Genomic DNA, 16,811 nt, shown 5'->3' with positions numbered 1-16,811 from the left:
ACATTTTCTCTATTCTCTTCAGGCAATTGTCTGTAGGTAGCTTCTTCAGGTCAAACCTAAGCCTTTGTTTAGGGTGGTCGGAAGAGTCAATGACAACAATACATTCTTAAGTTCTGTGTATGTTGTGTATGTCTTAATCCTCTGATAAAAGTAACATGCATTGATTACATGTCTTAATTCTCTTTTTCCTCCAGGGAGTATCTGTCTGACTTTTCAAGGTTTTGTATTTTTCCTTCATTAGTGTGAGCAGAAGACACACGCTCATGACTGAGTAAAGAAAGTGGTTAAAAATGCATTGACCAGGCGGGAGGTGGCTCTGTGGGAGATATGATTGGTTTCGCTTCCCAGGGCAGACTCGTTCTATTCTAAAACAGGCAAAAAGTGTGGAAGCATTTGTCTGACATCAGAGCTCTCTCCTTCCTGAGCACTGGCTTCATCCTGACCCAGAAATGGGGCCCGAGACTCTTCCTGAACTCTTACTGTTTCTAAGACTTTATACATTTGTTATGATAACATGCCTTTAGGTGAAGAATGTTCCTCTTCTAGAATAGTCACAATAATTTTTTAGCAGAAGTTGATAATAATGATCCTTGGGAAATGAGGTAGTACAGGTGTTCTTAACCCTTTTTGTACCATGGGACCATATGCAATCTAGAGAAGCCTTCAGGCCCCTTCTTATCATGTACTTTAAAATATGTAAAGGGGGGACGCCTGGGTGGCTCAGTTGGTTGGACGACTGCCTTCGGCTCAGGTCATGATCCCGGAGTCCCAGGATCGAGTCCCGCATCGGGCTCCCAGCTCCATGGGGAGTCTGCTTCTCCCTCTGACCTTCTCCTAGCTCATGCTCTCTCTCTCAAATAAATAAATAAAATCTAAAAAAAAAAAATAAATAAAATATGTAAAGGGGCACCTGGGTGGCTCAGTCGTTAAGCGGCTGCCTTCAGCTCAGGTCATCATCCCAGGGTCCTGGAATCGAGCCCCGCTTTGGGCTCCCTGCTCCGTGGGAAGCCTGCTTCTCCCTCTCCCACTCCCCCTGCTTGTGTTCACTCTGTCTCTCCCTTTGTCAAATAAATAAGTAAAATCTTAAAAAAAAAAAAAAAAAGTAAAATAAAATACATAGACTTAAAGCGAAGACCAAGATATCAAAAAACAAATTGGTGATATAACAACACATGTGCTTATTTATTAAGTCGGAAAAAACAAGATCTAGAGGTGGGACTAATAACTACACAATTTTGAATTACTGATGAACTGAATGTTGTGAGATCAGACTACAGCTAAAATCCAATACCCAGATCCATGGCTTCTCTTGTTGACTGTGTGGATTAAAATGGATACAAATTCTTTGCAACTCTTCCTATCAAGAGGAGAGTTAATCTGGGCGGGTCTGGGCCAGTAGGATAGATAAGACACAATTGAGTTCCATTCTTGTCTTCCTGGAAAGCTGTTGCCCTGTGAATGAGCCTGGGCGAGACTCCTTGAGGGTAAGACTCCAGGGAGTCTTATAATCCTGCATAAGGCCCCAGACATCCGAGGGAGCCCAGCCCCTCCCACATGGAGCAGAGATAAGCTGTCCAGGTGGAGTGGAGCCCAAATTGCCAGTGAAATCATGAACAAATAAATGTTAATTTTAAATGAATATGTTTGGGGTGTCTGGGTGGCTCAGTCTTTAAGTGTCTGCCTTCAGCTCAGGTCATACTCCGAGGGTCCTGGGACAGAGTCCCATATTGGGCTCCCTGCTTAGTGGGAGTCTGCTTCTCCCTCTCCTGCTCCCCCGGTTTGTTTGCACTCTCTCTCTCTGTCAGATACATAAAATCTTTAAAAAAATGAATATATTTGGGGTGAGTTGCTAGACAGTCATTGAAAACTGATAGAGTGGCCAAGTCATAGGTTTGCTGATATTACTGTGGTTTCTTGCCTACATTCATCATTGAAGGAAATGTTAAATTTGCACTGGAGGTTAAAAGTCATTAAAAGTCCTTTCGGGGACCTCAGAACAGGAATGTTGCTGGGCTTGTAGCTTTACTGCCTTTGCCATAGATTTCTTTTAGTGGAGTTCTGAAAAGTGGTTCCCTTTAGTTTTTCTTCTCTTGTTTTATACGTTTTCACCAACTATGAAGTCCCTATTTCTTCTCCTCAGGAGTTTAAGGTCTACAGATTTTATGTGGAATCTCAGTTCTTTTTCAAAAGGTCAAGGTTGGGCCTGGATCTAAAAATCTTGACCGTACAGGCTGTTCTGATTCCCCGAGGCCACGTATAAGTTCTAAATAGCTGCATCTAGGGGCACCTGGGTGGCTCAGTCAGTTAAGTGTCTGTGTTCGGCTCAGGTCATGATCCCAGAGTTCTGGGATCTAGTCCTGTGTTGGGTTCCCTGCTCAGCGGGGAGTCTGCTTCTCCTTCTCCCTTGGCCCCTCCCCCAATTCATGTGGGCCTGCGTATTCATGTCCGCCCTCAAATAAATAAATAAAATCTTTTTTTTTTTTAAGATTCTATTTATTTATTTGACAGGGAGAGAGATCACAAGTAGGCAGAGAGGCAGGCAGAGAGAAGGGAAGGAGGCTCCCTGCTGAGCAGAGAGCCTGATGCGGGACTTGATTCCAGAACTCTGGGATCATGACCCGAGCCGAAGGCAGAGGCTTAACCCACTGAGCCACCCAGGCGCCCCATAAATAAAATCTTTATAAAAAAATAACTGCAAATATTGGAGATTGCTTGCTTTGACCAAATGTTCCCCTGTAGTTCAGCATCCTCTCTTGGACCCACAAAGGAAGCAGACACATGCTGCGCCTTAGGAGTTAAAAACACCTACGTTCCTGGGCTTCATCTGCTTCTTCATCCACCAGCTCCCTTTGCGTGAGAAATGGTTGACGGCGTCTGATCTCCTCAAGCATCTTCTGAGCCAACACCAGCTTCTCAGAGATTTCTTCAGAGGTAAGTTCCTGCTCCTTCCCATAATAGAGCATCTTGTTGTTGATCTCTGAAAGGAAGGGCACAGTGAGAGAAGAAAGCAGGGTGGGGTGTCTGGGCATCTTATGGGGGATGCCACTGAGAATACGGACAGTGAGGGCAAAGAGCAGGGCTGATCCTGAAATGGAAAGAGGGTTTCATTCAAGGACAGTGCACTAAGGTTCATCTGTAAATACTGCTGTCAGCATTGGAATTCATCATATATTCCAAGGAGAAGTAAAACATGAGGAAACAACTCTGCTTCCCATCTGGTGTCTTCAGAATGGGAATGGGATTAATATAAGGCCTGTCCTGACTTCAGTTGTGTCTGGTTTCCATAGTAATTCCTGAACATTAACATTGAAGGCACACAAATCTGGGGTCTTTGATCAACATTTTTTATTTTATTTTATTATTATTATTATTATTTTTTATGATCAACATTTTATATAAAATATATAACTTGGAAAAAGTCCTCTGAGGCATCTCCTGTCCTTCTTAGGATGTGTTAGAGATAATAATTATATTTTAGTCAAGGTTCTGACCAAAGCTCTAAACTAAAATGAGAGTATATTGGTAGTTGTAATAGTTGTAATAATTGTAATAGTTGTAATAGTTGTAATAATTGTAATAGTTATAATAGTTGTAATAATCTTTCAGATTATTCTATAGACCAGATATAAAAATATAAAAAACCAAAGCTCTAAACCAAAATGAGAGTATATTGATAGTTGTAATAGTTGTAATAATTGTAATAGTTGTAATAGTTGTAATAATCTTTCAGATTATTCTATAGACCAGATATAAAAATAGAGGTTTGTTATATTGTGATGTGAGTTTTTGTTCATTTATATATGTATATTATATAAAAATATATATTATATATATGTTATATATATAAATATATATTATATATATAGTGTATACACACACGCATACTTTGCAGTTGTTACTTGCCTTCTGTAGTATGGCTCTTAAGACTGGGCCATTTTGATTCTGGGTCATTTTCACTCCCCTTCTGGAGAATTTTAGAACCAAAGGGACTACTGATGGTCAGAGGGATTAAATGCATTGTCTAAATACCAGCAGAGCTGAGTCATTCTCTGACTTTATCTGCCTACTAAATATGATCAGATGAAAGTTATGTAATTGCCACCTTGTCCTCTGACAGCTCTGGGAGGAAGTATTTTATCTTCCTGGCATAAATGAAATTGTGTGTCTGTGGTTTACTATGACCTATGCGGTTGGCCAGACGAGATGGGTAAACAATCACTGGTGTCACATCAATCATACCAGATAAGGGCTTGTATTTTATGTGGATAATGGCTTGAAGGTCACCAGGAGTTATTTTACAGATGGTTGGGAAAAAGGAATGACACACTGTTGGTCCTGCGAAGCATCCCTGACTTCTGAAGGAAAGGAGATAAACTAGGAAGGAGGTTTTTGACACTGTAAATATTACTGAGAAAGTGACGGGGAAACCACGATAGGCTAGAAACAAAACTATTAAGGGATTAAACATTCACTTTTCAAGTGAAATCTGTAATCTTAGCTCTGGAAATAAATGAAACATAGATTTCCCGTAGCCCTTCTTAGATATATCACTCCCATCACTGACTTCTTTGGCATTTTGATCCAAATATTACATTTTCAATTCTGGCCTGTTTTAGTTTAGCCATGTCCGGTGTAGATTAGAAAAAGGAAATGCAGACAATAACATATTTGCCTTAGTCTTGGAGACTATTCATGCATTATTTTTAAAAGGTAAACTGATTGAAATTATTGTTTCCCATTTACATTTCTTTTGTATTTCTTTCATCTTTCCTATGCTGAAGGGGGTCAAATAGAGGGCTTAGATCCCTCCCCAGTGAAACACGGTAGAATAAAAAATTTACAACAGCAAAGGTGAATTACTTTCTCTGAATAGTTTACTAGGACCCTGGCTTTATTTGCTGCCTAGAGGGGCATTTATTTCTTAATTAGATGAGGTCAGCTTATCTAGGTTCAATCTTACTTTTTGAAAAAAAATCAATAATAACTCTAAAATGAAAAAAAAAATTATTGGTAGATGCAAAAGCATGAAACAGTGAAGATGGGATTGGGGGGTGATTAAAATGCATGCTGTTTATTTTTATCATGTATTATAGCCACCAAAGGAAATACAGCAAATGTCTAATTTTGGTTCCATTCATTCTTCTGCCTGAAATATGTTTCCTATACCTCAGGATAAAGATGTGACTTTCTCACTGTGGGCTCATTTACTGCCATTGTGCCCTGAGATGCACTTGATGTTATCACCCAGCTCTTAATATATAGGATAAAAGCTATGGAAACATACAAATACTGTTTTGTATTTGTATGAAACATACAAATACTATTTGTATGGAAACATACAAATACTGCAAATACTTTGCAGACTGTGAGTCAAAGAAATTCTCTTTATTTTAGAACAAGTGAAAGTGCCTGTTTTCTGTTGGTAAATTGGAGCCTGGCTTTCAGTGGGCTATTAAGATAGTCTTCAAATACAGCCAACACTTATCAGAAGTTAGAGCACAAATAAGTACTCCTCTAAGAAGGAAGAAGGTAAAATCTGCCACAACGCTTTAGGGCAAAGAAATCAACACGAGGCCTCCAGGCTTTTCTTCTGGCTTGGGGACTGGAGCGTGTTGTCTGTCTGGTCTTTGGGAAATGGCATCGTAGAGAGAGCTTAGGACAGTCTGGATTAGTGGACAGTTTCCTGCCACTCTAAAGGTGGGGTTTTTGCTGCAAATAGTCCAGAAAAACATGATCCCTATTCAACTCTTGCATTTTAGAGACACCATAGCATTCCATTTCCTTGCTGGAAGGATATTCTGGCATTCCATTTCCTTGAAATGCCTGGAAAGGGAATGATTCCATACATTTATTCTTGACAACCAACAGAGAGTAAGTAGGGATGAGTGCTCAGAAATCCTAGATGGCCAAACTAGAAGACCTTATATGTAATACATATAAACTATCATAAATGCATATGTCTATTACCTTATATGTAACACTGTAACAGTAGTTCCCAGCACTAGGGAACACTAACAGTAGCCATATTTTTGTTGTTAAAGCACAAATGATTCCTGACATTAAGCGGCATGAGAAGAGAATATATTTACCTTGAATTTTATCCCTCATATTATGAGCTTGCTCCACAAGGTATGTTGCGTGGTTAATGGTATCCATGCTTTCCTTCTGAGCCAGCTTGCCCCTTCTTGAGACTCGACTTTCCTGCAAATAATTCATATAAACAGCAGCTTAAATTTACGAGGAGGGAATGTTCTACCTGTGCATGCGATGGTGGGTGGGCATAATGTATTCCGTAAACATAAATTTCCTTGGCATGTGGAAGTTATATAACATGTAAAATGGCCCCAGAAATCACACGTGAAGGCTGATGGGATGACCGGCTTTAGAATTGCAGGATGCTATAAAATCAGCTGTGTTCCTCTGCCATCAGTCACAGTTCAGTCCAAACCAACCGCCTTTCATATGCAATTTACCCTTGGAATTTTTACTGTAGCTCACAGTTCCAGACTAGGAAATGACCCAGGTCTGCTGACCAGCCTGACTTTGTGCTGGCAGAAGAGCTTAGAATTTCACAGGGGCAATTGTTGAGAAAGCAGGCAGACCTTGAAATGCTCTCTGCACCCAGTAGCTCCTGGGTGGTCCAGCGCTGACACTGAATGACTACAGAGATTTAAAGGATTATGCTGACTGGGCTCAATGCTGTGCTCCAAATTCCCATCAACACTGATGGCACTCGGGGACAAATAACCACTCAGGCAGATTTGGCTTGGAGTGAATGAGACTCTTCTCTGAGAAGTGGGCTCCGCTCTCTTCACTGGGGAGTTTCTGATTCTGAGCTCCCACATAGTATTTGTCAAGATGAAATCCCGACTCAAATGCAGCTTCTGGAAGCACGGGTGGGTGTGTATGTGGATGTGCAAATTTCTGCGTGTGTAAGGACAGAAGCTCATCTAAGAAACGGCTCAAGGCCAGGACACCAGCCTGTATGCATGGCGTTGGGGACGTGTCCTGTGTACTTCCTTTCAGCATTAGAAAGGTTGGCTCATGGGCTATATATAAGTGGAGAAGGAGTTCTTTTGTCTGAACTTGGTAGATGTCTGTTCGCCTCATCTGGTGCTTTTCGGCTTGGTTCTCTACCAAAGTGCTGCGGCATCTGAGCGGACTGCAGGGTGGCCTGCCCCTCAGCGTGCTTGTAGACCCGCTGCACAGTTTCACCGGGAGAGGGGAGTAGCTATGTCCTCCCGTGTTCCAGCCAGAGGATTATGCCATGACTTTACCTGGAAAAGCTCTTAGGCTTCCCAGGCATAAGCCACAGAAGGGGCCCTTAGTCAAGGAAGACAAAGCAGAAATGGTATCAGAGCAAACACATGCCCCAGAAGATTTTTATCAAGCCAGTTCCAGACGCTTTCCATATAAAGTTCGCTGGGCAGCAGTAATGTGACCATCAGACACTTCCCGAAAGAGTGGGTTCTCTGAACTAACGGACACCTGCATTCTGTGTCATTGGAGTTCCTTCCTCCAATGCCCGTCTTCCTCTTGCCTTATTCTCATGCTTTCCAGAGATACAAAGTCTGTGCTCATTTTAAAATCATATGATGCAGAAACTAAGATGAATCTTATTCTGACGTCACCCCTCCCTGCTTCTAAAAATTATGGACACAAATATTTAAAACATCTAGAAATTTTCAACAAGTTGATTTTTGATCTGTTTAAATTATATTTGCAAATATAATTTATGTATATATGTTGTGCTTTGTAAATATAATTTAAATATTTATATTATATATATTATATTATATATATTTATATTTATATATATTACATACTTATATATTTAACTTTGGTTTTATCCTTCAAGAAAAAGGCCTTTTGTGATTACTGTAGTCGTTTAACTTATTTCTTTCTTTCTTTCTTTTTTTTTTTTTAAACATTTCTTTTAAGGAAACTTTGAATTGAAGCAATGAAGGGCTGGGGAGGCTGGACGGCGTCTAAGAACACTTCTTCCCGATAAACACCAGAGGGCGCTGAGACATACACTATATATTTGACCAAGGACTCAGAGGTAAAGAGGACTGCCTATCACTTTAAATTGCAAACTTACTGGCCTTCATAGATAGTGATGCCTTATTTGAAAGTTTTATTTTTTTCTGTAGCTTTGCTTATGGAAGAAAAATAACAGTATAGCCCCCTGGTCAAGCAGAGGCACCTTACTTTATGAAGAGCTGAAATTAAAAAATTAACTAACAGCTATAAACTGATGAATGCTACAGCAAAGTCTCCTTGTACATGTTTGACATAAAAGTGACAAGAACTTTTTGGTAATACAATGCATGGAGGGGAGTGTATCTAGATTGCTGATTAAACAACAACAACATCAACAGCAACAACAACAAAACAACCAGGGCACCTGGGTGGCTCAATCGTTAAGTGTCTGCCTTCGGCTCAGGTCATGATCCCAGGGTCCTGGAATCGAACCCCGCATCAGGTTCTCTGTTCAGCAGGGAGCCTGCTTCTCCCACTCTCACTTCCCCTACTTGTGTTGCCTCTCTTGCTGTGTCTCTCTCTGTCAAATAAATAAAATCTTTAAAAAATTAAAAAAATCAACCAGATTAAGTGAGGATGATAATCAACATGTAGGATGATCACATATGTTTTTGCTTATGCTATGACACTTTTCAGAGTGAAAGGAGAAACTTCTAGGAATCATTCTGGGAGACAAGCATAAGGCACAGGACGAAATAGTAGTGGGAATACTGGTGTGCCATTTCAGAATGTGTATAGGGATACCTACTCTGGGTTTCCCTACCTCCTGAACACAGATGGTTTCTAACAACTTTTCTAGACTGGATCTCTCCTCTGAGCTACAGACTCAAATCTTTCTCTAACTACCCTCTGGTTAGTTAGTAGAAACATCCAGATTATTCTATTCTGTAATTTTGTTTTTTGATATTTATTTGTTTATTTATTTATTTAAATGTAATCTCTACCTCCAATGTGGTGCTTGAACTCATGACGTTGAGCTCAAGAATTGCATGCTCTACCGACGAAGCCAGCCAGGGGCCCCATTCCGCAATCTTAGAATAGTCATTTCTCCAAGCCAGAGCTTTCTCCTTGTTACTCCTCATGTCCATTGGTCACCCAGTTGTTCTTACTGTGCCTGCCATTCTTGTCTCTCTTCCTGTTCCATATGATCATAGTCTTGACTGATACCTGATCACTGTAAATTCTTCTCAAATGAAGGCAAGGTAGCCATCAACCATGCTTGTCTAGATTCCAGAGGCAGTTTTCCAGACTAGTGCTATCTGTATCTTCAGAGTTCTTCCCTCGCTAATCCATCATTCCCTACCGAAGAGGAATGTTTTTGAAATTTCAAATCTGATCAGTTCACGGTTCTATGTAAATACTTCAGTGTTCTCCAAAGTCCACAGGATGAAGTCCACATGTTCCTGGGTGTGGTGGTCATGGTTCCTCATGATCTGGCCTCTGAGAGCTTCTTCAGCCGTATCTCCTGCTCCTTGCCTTGCAGCTAATCTTTTTTTTTTTTTTTTAAGATTTTATTTATTGATTTGACAGAGAGAGAGAGAGATCACAAGTTGGCTGAGAGGCAGGCAGAGAGAGAGGGGGAAGCAGACTTCCCCCTGAGCGGAGAGCACAATGTGGGGCTCGATCCTAGAACCCTGGGTCCTGCTGAGTAGAGAACCCGATGCGGGGCTCTATCCCAGGACTCTGGGATCATGACCTGAGCCAAAGGCAGAGGCTTAACCCACTGAGCCACCCAGGCGCCCCGCAGCTAATCTTTACTAGGCTATAGCTAAAGCTTTTCTAGTTCTAAGAACACACTGTGAATATCTATCTCTTTGCTCTTATGGAATTTTCACTTGCTTGGAAGTACTTGATAAACTCCTGGTCATGTTTAAATACGTAGGTCAACACTCAGCTTCTCTGAGAATCATTCCCTCCTGTACCCCTAGTGAGCAAGTTCATTATTTTTTCCTTAGAGTACGCTCTTTAGCCCATACCATGCCTCTCTTATTGAATGCTAGGTGGTCATTCTTTTGTTTTATGTATCTCTTTTCCCTGCCAGATTGTGAGCTGCTTGAGAAAAGGGTTTATGCTCTATTACTATGTTCGTTTCAGTATCCCTAGCAGCTAGCACGATCACTTAGTCACCAGGTGTTAAGTCATGCTTTGGGGATTGAAACATATTCTGATTTTTTGTCTTACATTTTTGTCAGGATCAGAGATGAGGCTCAGGTGCTTTTGATGTACACAGCAGACCTACTTTCCTTCCAGTTCTAAACATCTCTTGGATGCATTGATGAGCAGGGAGTTTTTGTTGTGGCTAAAGGGGTGGGGTGGAGGTGGAGGAGGCAGAGGAGTGGAGGTGATGGGGTGGCACCTCCTGAGCCAGCCCTTGGAGACTGGGCTCTGGGACTTGGGGCTCTGCATTTTAACATCAAGCAAGGTCCAGTTGGCAAGAGACAGCAGTGCTGAGATTGAGAGAGGGCCAGCGCCTCCACTTTTGCTTACAGCCTAGTACCACTCTGACTTTGAGCATGGTGGCTTGGGAACGTGGGAAAATGGAATCTTGACATTGGTTTGGCGCTTTCTTACAGACATGGTCAGCAGTGGTGGAAGCCCCTTTCGAGCAGGGGCTTTTTGTGAATACCAATGCACGGACACCCTTTAGGAGGTTCCCAGAAGTAAGAGGGTAGGAAGGGGCTGTAGAATTTTCCAAAAGGGGGCTAGAGGACTTAGTTACGAAGGTTGGGACAAAACCAGTCACTTTAGATTAATATGAATTGTGAGATTTGGGTCTCATGAAATTTATGTGACAATTTGCACGAAGGCATTTTCAAGTTTCAAGAGGAAACATTACTGTCTTTTGAAAAAAAAATATCACTGTGGGAACCTGCAGTGAAATCCTGCAGTCTGTTTAAAGGCAAATATTAGTCACTTATGTGGTAGAAGACTTCGTAAGGCAACTCTGTTCTTAAATCTTTCTGAGAATCAATCACAGACTTTTCTAGACTAAAGGATTGAAGGATGCTTTGAGAAATCATTAAGACCAGCTCTGGGCATTTGTTTCAAAATGTTTTAGCAGGTTCTTACACCATCTGGACTGTTGTTAGAAAGACCTTATTTTCAATAAGAGTCAGTGGAAACAGCTGAAAGTTTCAAGTGCTTTATTATCAACCTCCTGCTTTGGTGGTCTGCTCTTGGAGCCCAGGAGCCTTTTCTGTTGTGATGTCACTTTTAAGCTCATGCCATTTTCTCCCTGTGAACGTCCGCATTTAAGTTACACCAGAAGTGGAAAAACTGTACAATAAAAGGATCGGTAACTCTGTGTCTGAGCGGTAAAAGGAACTAACCTTGGTGAAAATATTTTCTCAAGAATTGAGACACTTTGGGCAAATTCCAACCATGATACCGAAATGAAAAAACAATGAGTTTTCCACAGAGATTTCTTTCCTGGTATTTCCTTTGAAACTTAAGAGATCTCACCACTTTCTACATATGCTTATGGTTGGATTAAAATGCACCACTGCGTAGGAACAAAGGACACAATTTTCATACACATTTCGAAGTTGAATCTTCCAAAGATCCAATTAGAATAATCCATGTTTTTAGAATATAATCTTTTAAAAGTTTAAGATGTACAAGTTCAAAAGAGATTATCAGAGTTATTTTAACCATTATTTTTGCAGAAAATAAGAACTGTTTTTGAAAAGAACTTCAGTGTTTTATAATATCAAACACCAGTGTCTGAAAGTAGAAATTCCAGAGTACTTTGGGCAGTACTGGTAGAGCATAATTAGGTGGAAAAATGTGTCAAACATTTTAATATGTAAAATATGGCACCTTGTGGCTTAGTTATATTTTTCTTTATTACTACAGATGATGGATATTTTTCCATTAGGCTCCCGGGGAGTGTATTTAATAGTCTTTCATGTTCACTCTCCTCCTGTTTTAGTGTTTTTCTTGTTAATTTGTGAGAGCTTTTACAAGCCATATTTCCCTCAATATTTTTCTTGGTCTAGGTGACTTTTTCATTTATTTAGTTGTTTTACTGGGTATTTTAAATTTTATTTTATCAAATCTATTACCTCTTTATCTTATCAAATCTATTACTATCTTATCAAATCTATTACCTCTTTTTATTATAACTTTTTATGCTATATTTAAGCACACTGTTATTTCCTTTCAAGGTTTAACAATTATTTAGTTCTGCTTTCTTATGGATTTGAGATTTAATCTCAAGTCTTAATCTGTCTGGAATTTATTTCAGTATATGGTATAAAGTTAAACTTGAAAGTGATTTTTTTTTTTTTTTCCCTGTCAACCTGCAAAACTGTTTTCTCAGCATGGTTCTTCTTTCCTTTTATTACTTAAGGCATCCTTTAGCAAATATTTAAATTTTATCTTCTGTATAATAAAGTTTATTTCTGGGTTCTCTACAGCTCTTAGCTATAAAATGTTATGGCAAACAGCTGATCAACTATCCTAATTGAAATATATATCAACCATATTAAGCAGCAGCAGATACAATGAAAGTTCCCCATAAACACAGTTTTTCAAGGAAAGCAATCAAAACGGGAAGAGACTGTAAAGACCAAGTACATTAACTTTTTCCACAGATCTTGCCTTGATTTATTTTAAGACATGTGGGTCACTGCATTTTTCCTGCACTGTGTTAAGCCTTGATCGTTTGCGACTAGCCAGGCTCTAAATCCCTTCTCTGTTTATTTGGGAGTAGAGAGAGAGAGAGAGAGAGAGAGAGAGAAAGCAGGGGGAGGGGAGAGGGGGAGTCTTAAGCAGACTCTGCACTGAATGCAGAGCCCAACTAAATCCCTTCTCTGAAGGCAGTCCCAGAAACTGAATACGTACTCTTTCCACTAATTCTTCCACGTCAGACAGAAAGCTTTTCATTGTGTTCTCAGCATTGTTGATTTGTATCTTTCTTAGGACATACTGGTTTTCTCTTTCTAACAATTTCATCTGTGAAAAAAAAAAGTTTTGAAAATAGTCAGTAGATGTGCACGCCAAGTTTTGAAAAGTATCCATAAAAGGGGGCTTGGGTGACCAGTTGGTTAAGTGTCAACTCTTGGTTTGTGGCTCAGGTAGTGATCTCAAGATCCTGAGATAGAGCCCTGTGTTGGGCTCTGCATTCAGTGCAGAGTCTGCTTAAGACTCCCCCTCTCCCCTCCCCCTGCTTTCTCTCTCTCTCTCTCTCCTCCCAAATAAACAAATATTAAACACACACACATACACACACCCCACTTTCAGTACAAGAGGACCTAGAGTAAAATGTGAGCTTTTGTTACCAGTCTGAAGGCTGCTGTAAGCTGGTATGAAAGTTGGGGTCTGCACAAGGGTTCCAACGGCCTTTGGGGCTGAATTTCTGCAAGCTCTGCTCCCTAGGCCAGAGACTCTGACCCAGTTTGTGCTCACCATGGAGGAAGGGCTCATTTTTCTAATTTCACAAAGGCACCCTTTAGACTGGTGGAGGCCCAGGGTGTCTATTTTGGCAGGCCCTGGAGGAAATGATCAACCCACAGGGATCCGTGTAATGGGAAATGGAGTTTGGACATTTACTTTTTTTTATTTTTTTTTGGAGAAGAACAGCAATGCTCTTTATTTCAGATCATTTGCCCTTTCTTTTCCATTTTTGAGGAGTTTGGTCTAATGTAGCTTTACCTGGATGACTTTGGACTAAGCCTTTCAATCCTGGCACTGACTTCCTGTCGGCTCTAATTACACTTATCTTGAAGTTATGTTGTTGAGGAAAGAGAGTTCAAGTGGTATCAAGAGGCCTGAGTCTGGGCAACTCCTCTGAGAACTAGTGCCTCCATGTGTCCAAACAGACGAGTGTGCATAAGAATGATTCCTAAGTTTAGAATAGAATGCTCATAGAAGTCCATCCAGCTCTATGATTTCATGATTTCTGCTTTACTTTACATTTTGCATATTTGGCCAATTGCTGTCAATATCATTTATTTGCCCCTCTAAAAAGTAGAGTAATGAGCACCTTCTAAGGTAGGTACTTTTGCAACTTCTCTACACATATTGCTTGGTGAATTCTCTCTACAGCCCAGGAGATTGGTACAACAATGACCCTCAGTGCCGACGGAGAAAACTGAAGAATGAACAGGTTAAATAACTGACCCAAGGTCACATAACTGGTAAGTATCAGAGCTGGGATCTGAATGCAATCCATCTGGTTTCAAAGTTAATGTTCTTAACCATTATGTGAAATTGACAGAGTAAAAATCTGTGCCAGTATTAATTCCATTATGCTTTCAGTTAATTATTACTGTTTTAAAAAATAACTGTTGGTTGTGACAGAGCCCATAATTTAGAGGGGGAAAAACACCTCTTAAAGTTTAGGTATAGAAGCACTGTTACAGTCTACTGTTTTTGACTGTTGTCTGACTGTGTATAAGGTATTAACCACTAGACCTGTGAGGAGACACTGGGCAAGGATGTTGGTGTGCTTCAGTGTGTGTGTGGATGGGCAAAGGGGAGAGACTGTGTGTCAGTAAGAAGGCAAGGTAAGGGTGGGAGAGCGAGAGGGAGAGAGCAGGAGAGAGGTTTCTAGAGAAACCCCTCAAAGCCCTGGAAATTGAGGTAAAGGTAATGGTAAGTTTGTGGTAAGGACCTGAAATGTACATTTCTACCCAGGAAGTAAGAGTGTTTTCCTTCCCTCAGTAGATTGGTACATAGAAATTGCTTGTTTTAGTTGTTGCCTTCTCCACATTGACTTCTTTTATACATGGCAGCTCTTGCTTTAGATTGAAGCTCATGGCTACAATAAACTTTTTCTCATTTCCTAGTCCAACAGCCTATCTATAATACAGCCATGGGACTCCGATGACAGAAGGGGCAGGAGTTACAGGAGCAATCCTGTAAGACCAGCAGGAGATACAGCTGAAGGTACAATGGGGCTGCCTACCTTGAGGAGGCAGAGGGTAGAGTTGAGTTCATTCACGTGCCTATGAGCAGCCGCACCGGAGGAGACACTCAACACACCGGATTTGCTTTCTTCAATGGAGAGTGCCGCTAATCGAAGGTCATCTATCAGATCCCAGATGCACTTATCACAGCCTGGAGGTAAAACAGATGTGTTATTTCTTTAAAAAACTGAAAGTCATCCGGGAAGTATGTGCTCTAGTAGATCATTATATCTACTTCTTTGCTTAATATTATTTTTATGTTTGTTTTCTGAGGAGCTCTTCTGGGTCACAGAACCAATCCTTACCCTCAAAGTACACTGGTGTCCAAGATGACTCAAACTGTACATCGGGCACTATCCTTACTGAAAATCTAACAGAACGAACAGCGCGTGCAACTGGGCAAGTAGGCTGTCGCGGACACCAGTCGCTGAATTGAGAAAGACAGGAAGCAGAAAAGGGCAAGCCACTTGCAAGGTGGGTGGGGGAGGAGAAGCACACTCTCCACTTTTCCTTAGTGGTGGGACAGGCCTCTGGGATGGCTCTCTTCATGCCAGGCTTTTGCTTGGTGCCTGCTGGTGAAGTTGGCTGTTCGGTAGGCAACCCCTCTTTCCTATTCCTATCCCAGGGGTGGCTCAGCACCGCTGCATGGCCTGACCTCATGTCTGGACAAACACTTCAGCGAGAAGGGGGTCTGTAGAATGTCACTGTTTGTGAATATCTGCTCAGCCTGGGCATGTGGTGAAGTAGGTCGTAGTTTCTCCCCACCGCTCGCATTTCACATTTGAGTTCCGCTTGCCGCTGTCATCACCTTCGTCCCCCACCCCCTGCTGCTCCTGGGGGGCCCAGTGCCCACTTATGCACACTAAGGAGGACAACAGACTGTGCTTTGAAACCTGTTTGACCCAGTCTCTGAAATTTTTCTGTTCCCAATCTCTATTTCTCAGACTATGCTCTTTTCTAGAGAACCAATAAGGGAAGACTGAGTGTTAATAGTTGTTAATATGTTAATTTGTTATTTGAAGTTTAACATGATCTTACGTATATGCTATAAGAATCAACCATAGCCTTTTCTAGACGAAGGGTTTGAAGGATGCCCGAGAAGTCATTAAGACCAGCTCTGGGCTTTTGTTTGGAAGTGTTACAACAGGTTCCTGCACCATCAGGACGGCTCATGGTTTGATTGATTGGAATGACAGAGAAATCCAGGAAAGTAAGACTTCAGCTCCATCCCATAAGGCCTGAACATTTTTTTTCTGCTGTCATTTCCATTTTGGAGTGACGTGGGAAAAGTCACTTAAGTCGCTTATTGTCTTGGTTTCCCTAGTGTTATAAAGCATTGTCTGTATATCACATTATCTGAGGACTTGAAGAGATGACAAAGAAAAAGGAGCTAAAATGAACTTGGTCACTAGGAATTGTACCTCTGACTCTGCCTTTGCCCACGAGGTAAGATGCTGAATTTAAAGGCTTCATAAAATAAGTTTTCTAAAATAGAGTTGCTTCAATGTAAATCACCCATTTTGCCAATTGAAATCAAGTAGCTTCCGCTTAGGGTCCACTTGGTGGAGGCAAAGACAGGGTTAAAGCCAGGAGGGGGACTTAAGCAGTTTGCAGAGAGGGAATTGCATAGCTCTTCTTAATCCTACACCTGCAGCACATTAGAGAAAGTGGGGTTAGTCAATCATGTACTGTTATTTTTACTTATGGTTGGGCAGTCCATGCCTGTAGGGGGTTCAAAACCTTCTTCCAAGCATTCTCCGGTTACGCTGTCACAGGGGCCTCCCCCACAATTGCACACTGTGGGAAACAAAAACAAGAGGTTAGGGATTTGTTTCTTCATACTTTAGATATGGCAGA

General features: G+C 41.1%; 1 protein-coding gene across 2 annotated transcripts in view; it reads right to left on the bottom strand.

Moving 5' to 3' along the window:
• The window catches only part of LAMA4 (laminin subunit alpha 4), a 146,998-nt gene that overhangs the window by 66,924 nt on the left and 63,263 nt on the right, over positions 1 to 16,811 (bottom strand). Inside the window, exons 6-10 of one of the 2 annotated variants that reach the window (XM_059176811.1) lie at positions 16,656 to 16,751; positions 14,954 to 15,105; positions 12,889 to 12,999; positions 6,090 to 6,201; positions 2,810 to 2,977 (exon numbers count right to left, since the gene is read on the bottom strand). In XM_059176811.1, coding sequence (XP_059032794.1) covers positions 2,810 to 2,977; positions 6,090 to 6,201; positions 12,889 to 12,999; positions 14,954 to 15,105; positions 16,656 to 16,751 — 639 coding nt within the window. Of the gene's footprint in view, positions 1 to 2,809; positions 2,978 to 6,089; positions 6,202 to 12,888; positions 13,000 to 14,953; positions 15,112 to 16,655; positions 16,752 to 16,811 lie in introns of both variants that reach the window. The other variant, XM_059176812.1, reaches the window with a different exon arrangement.

Source organism: Mustela lutreola, chromosome 6 (genome assembly GCF_030435805.1).
Source record: "Mustela lutreola isolate mMusLut2 chromosome 6, mMusLut2.pri, whole genome shotgun sequence".
Lineage (NCBI taxonomy): Eukaryota > Metazoa > Chordata > Mammalia > Carnivora > Mustelidae > Mustela > Mustela lutreola.
The sequence above is the reverse complement of the archived record's forward strand: the minus strand, read 5'-3'. Positions and strand labels throughout refer to the sequence as shown.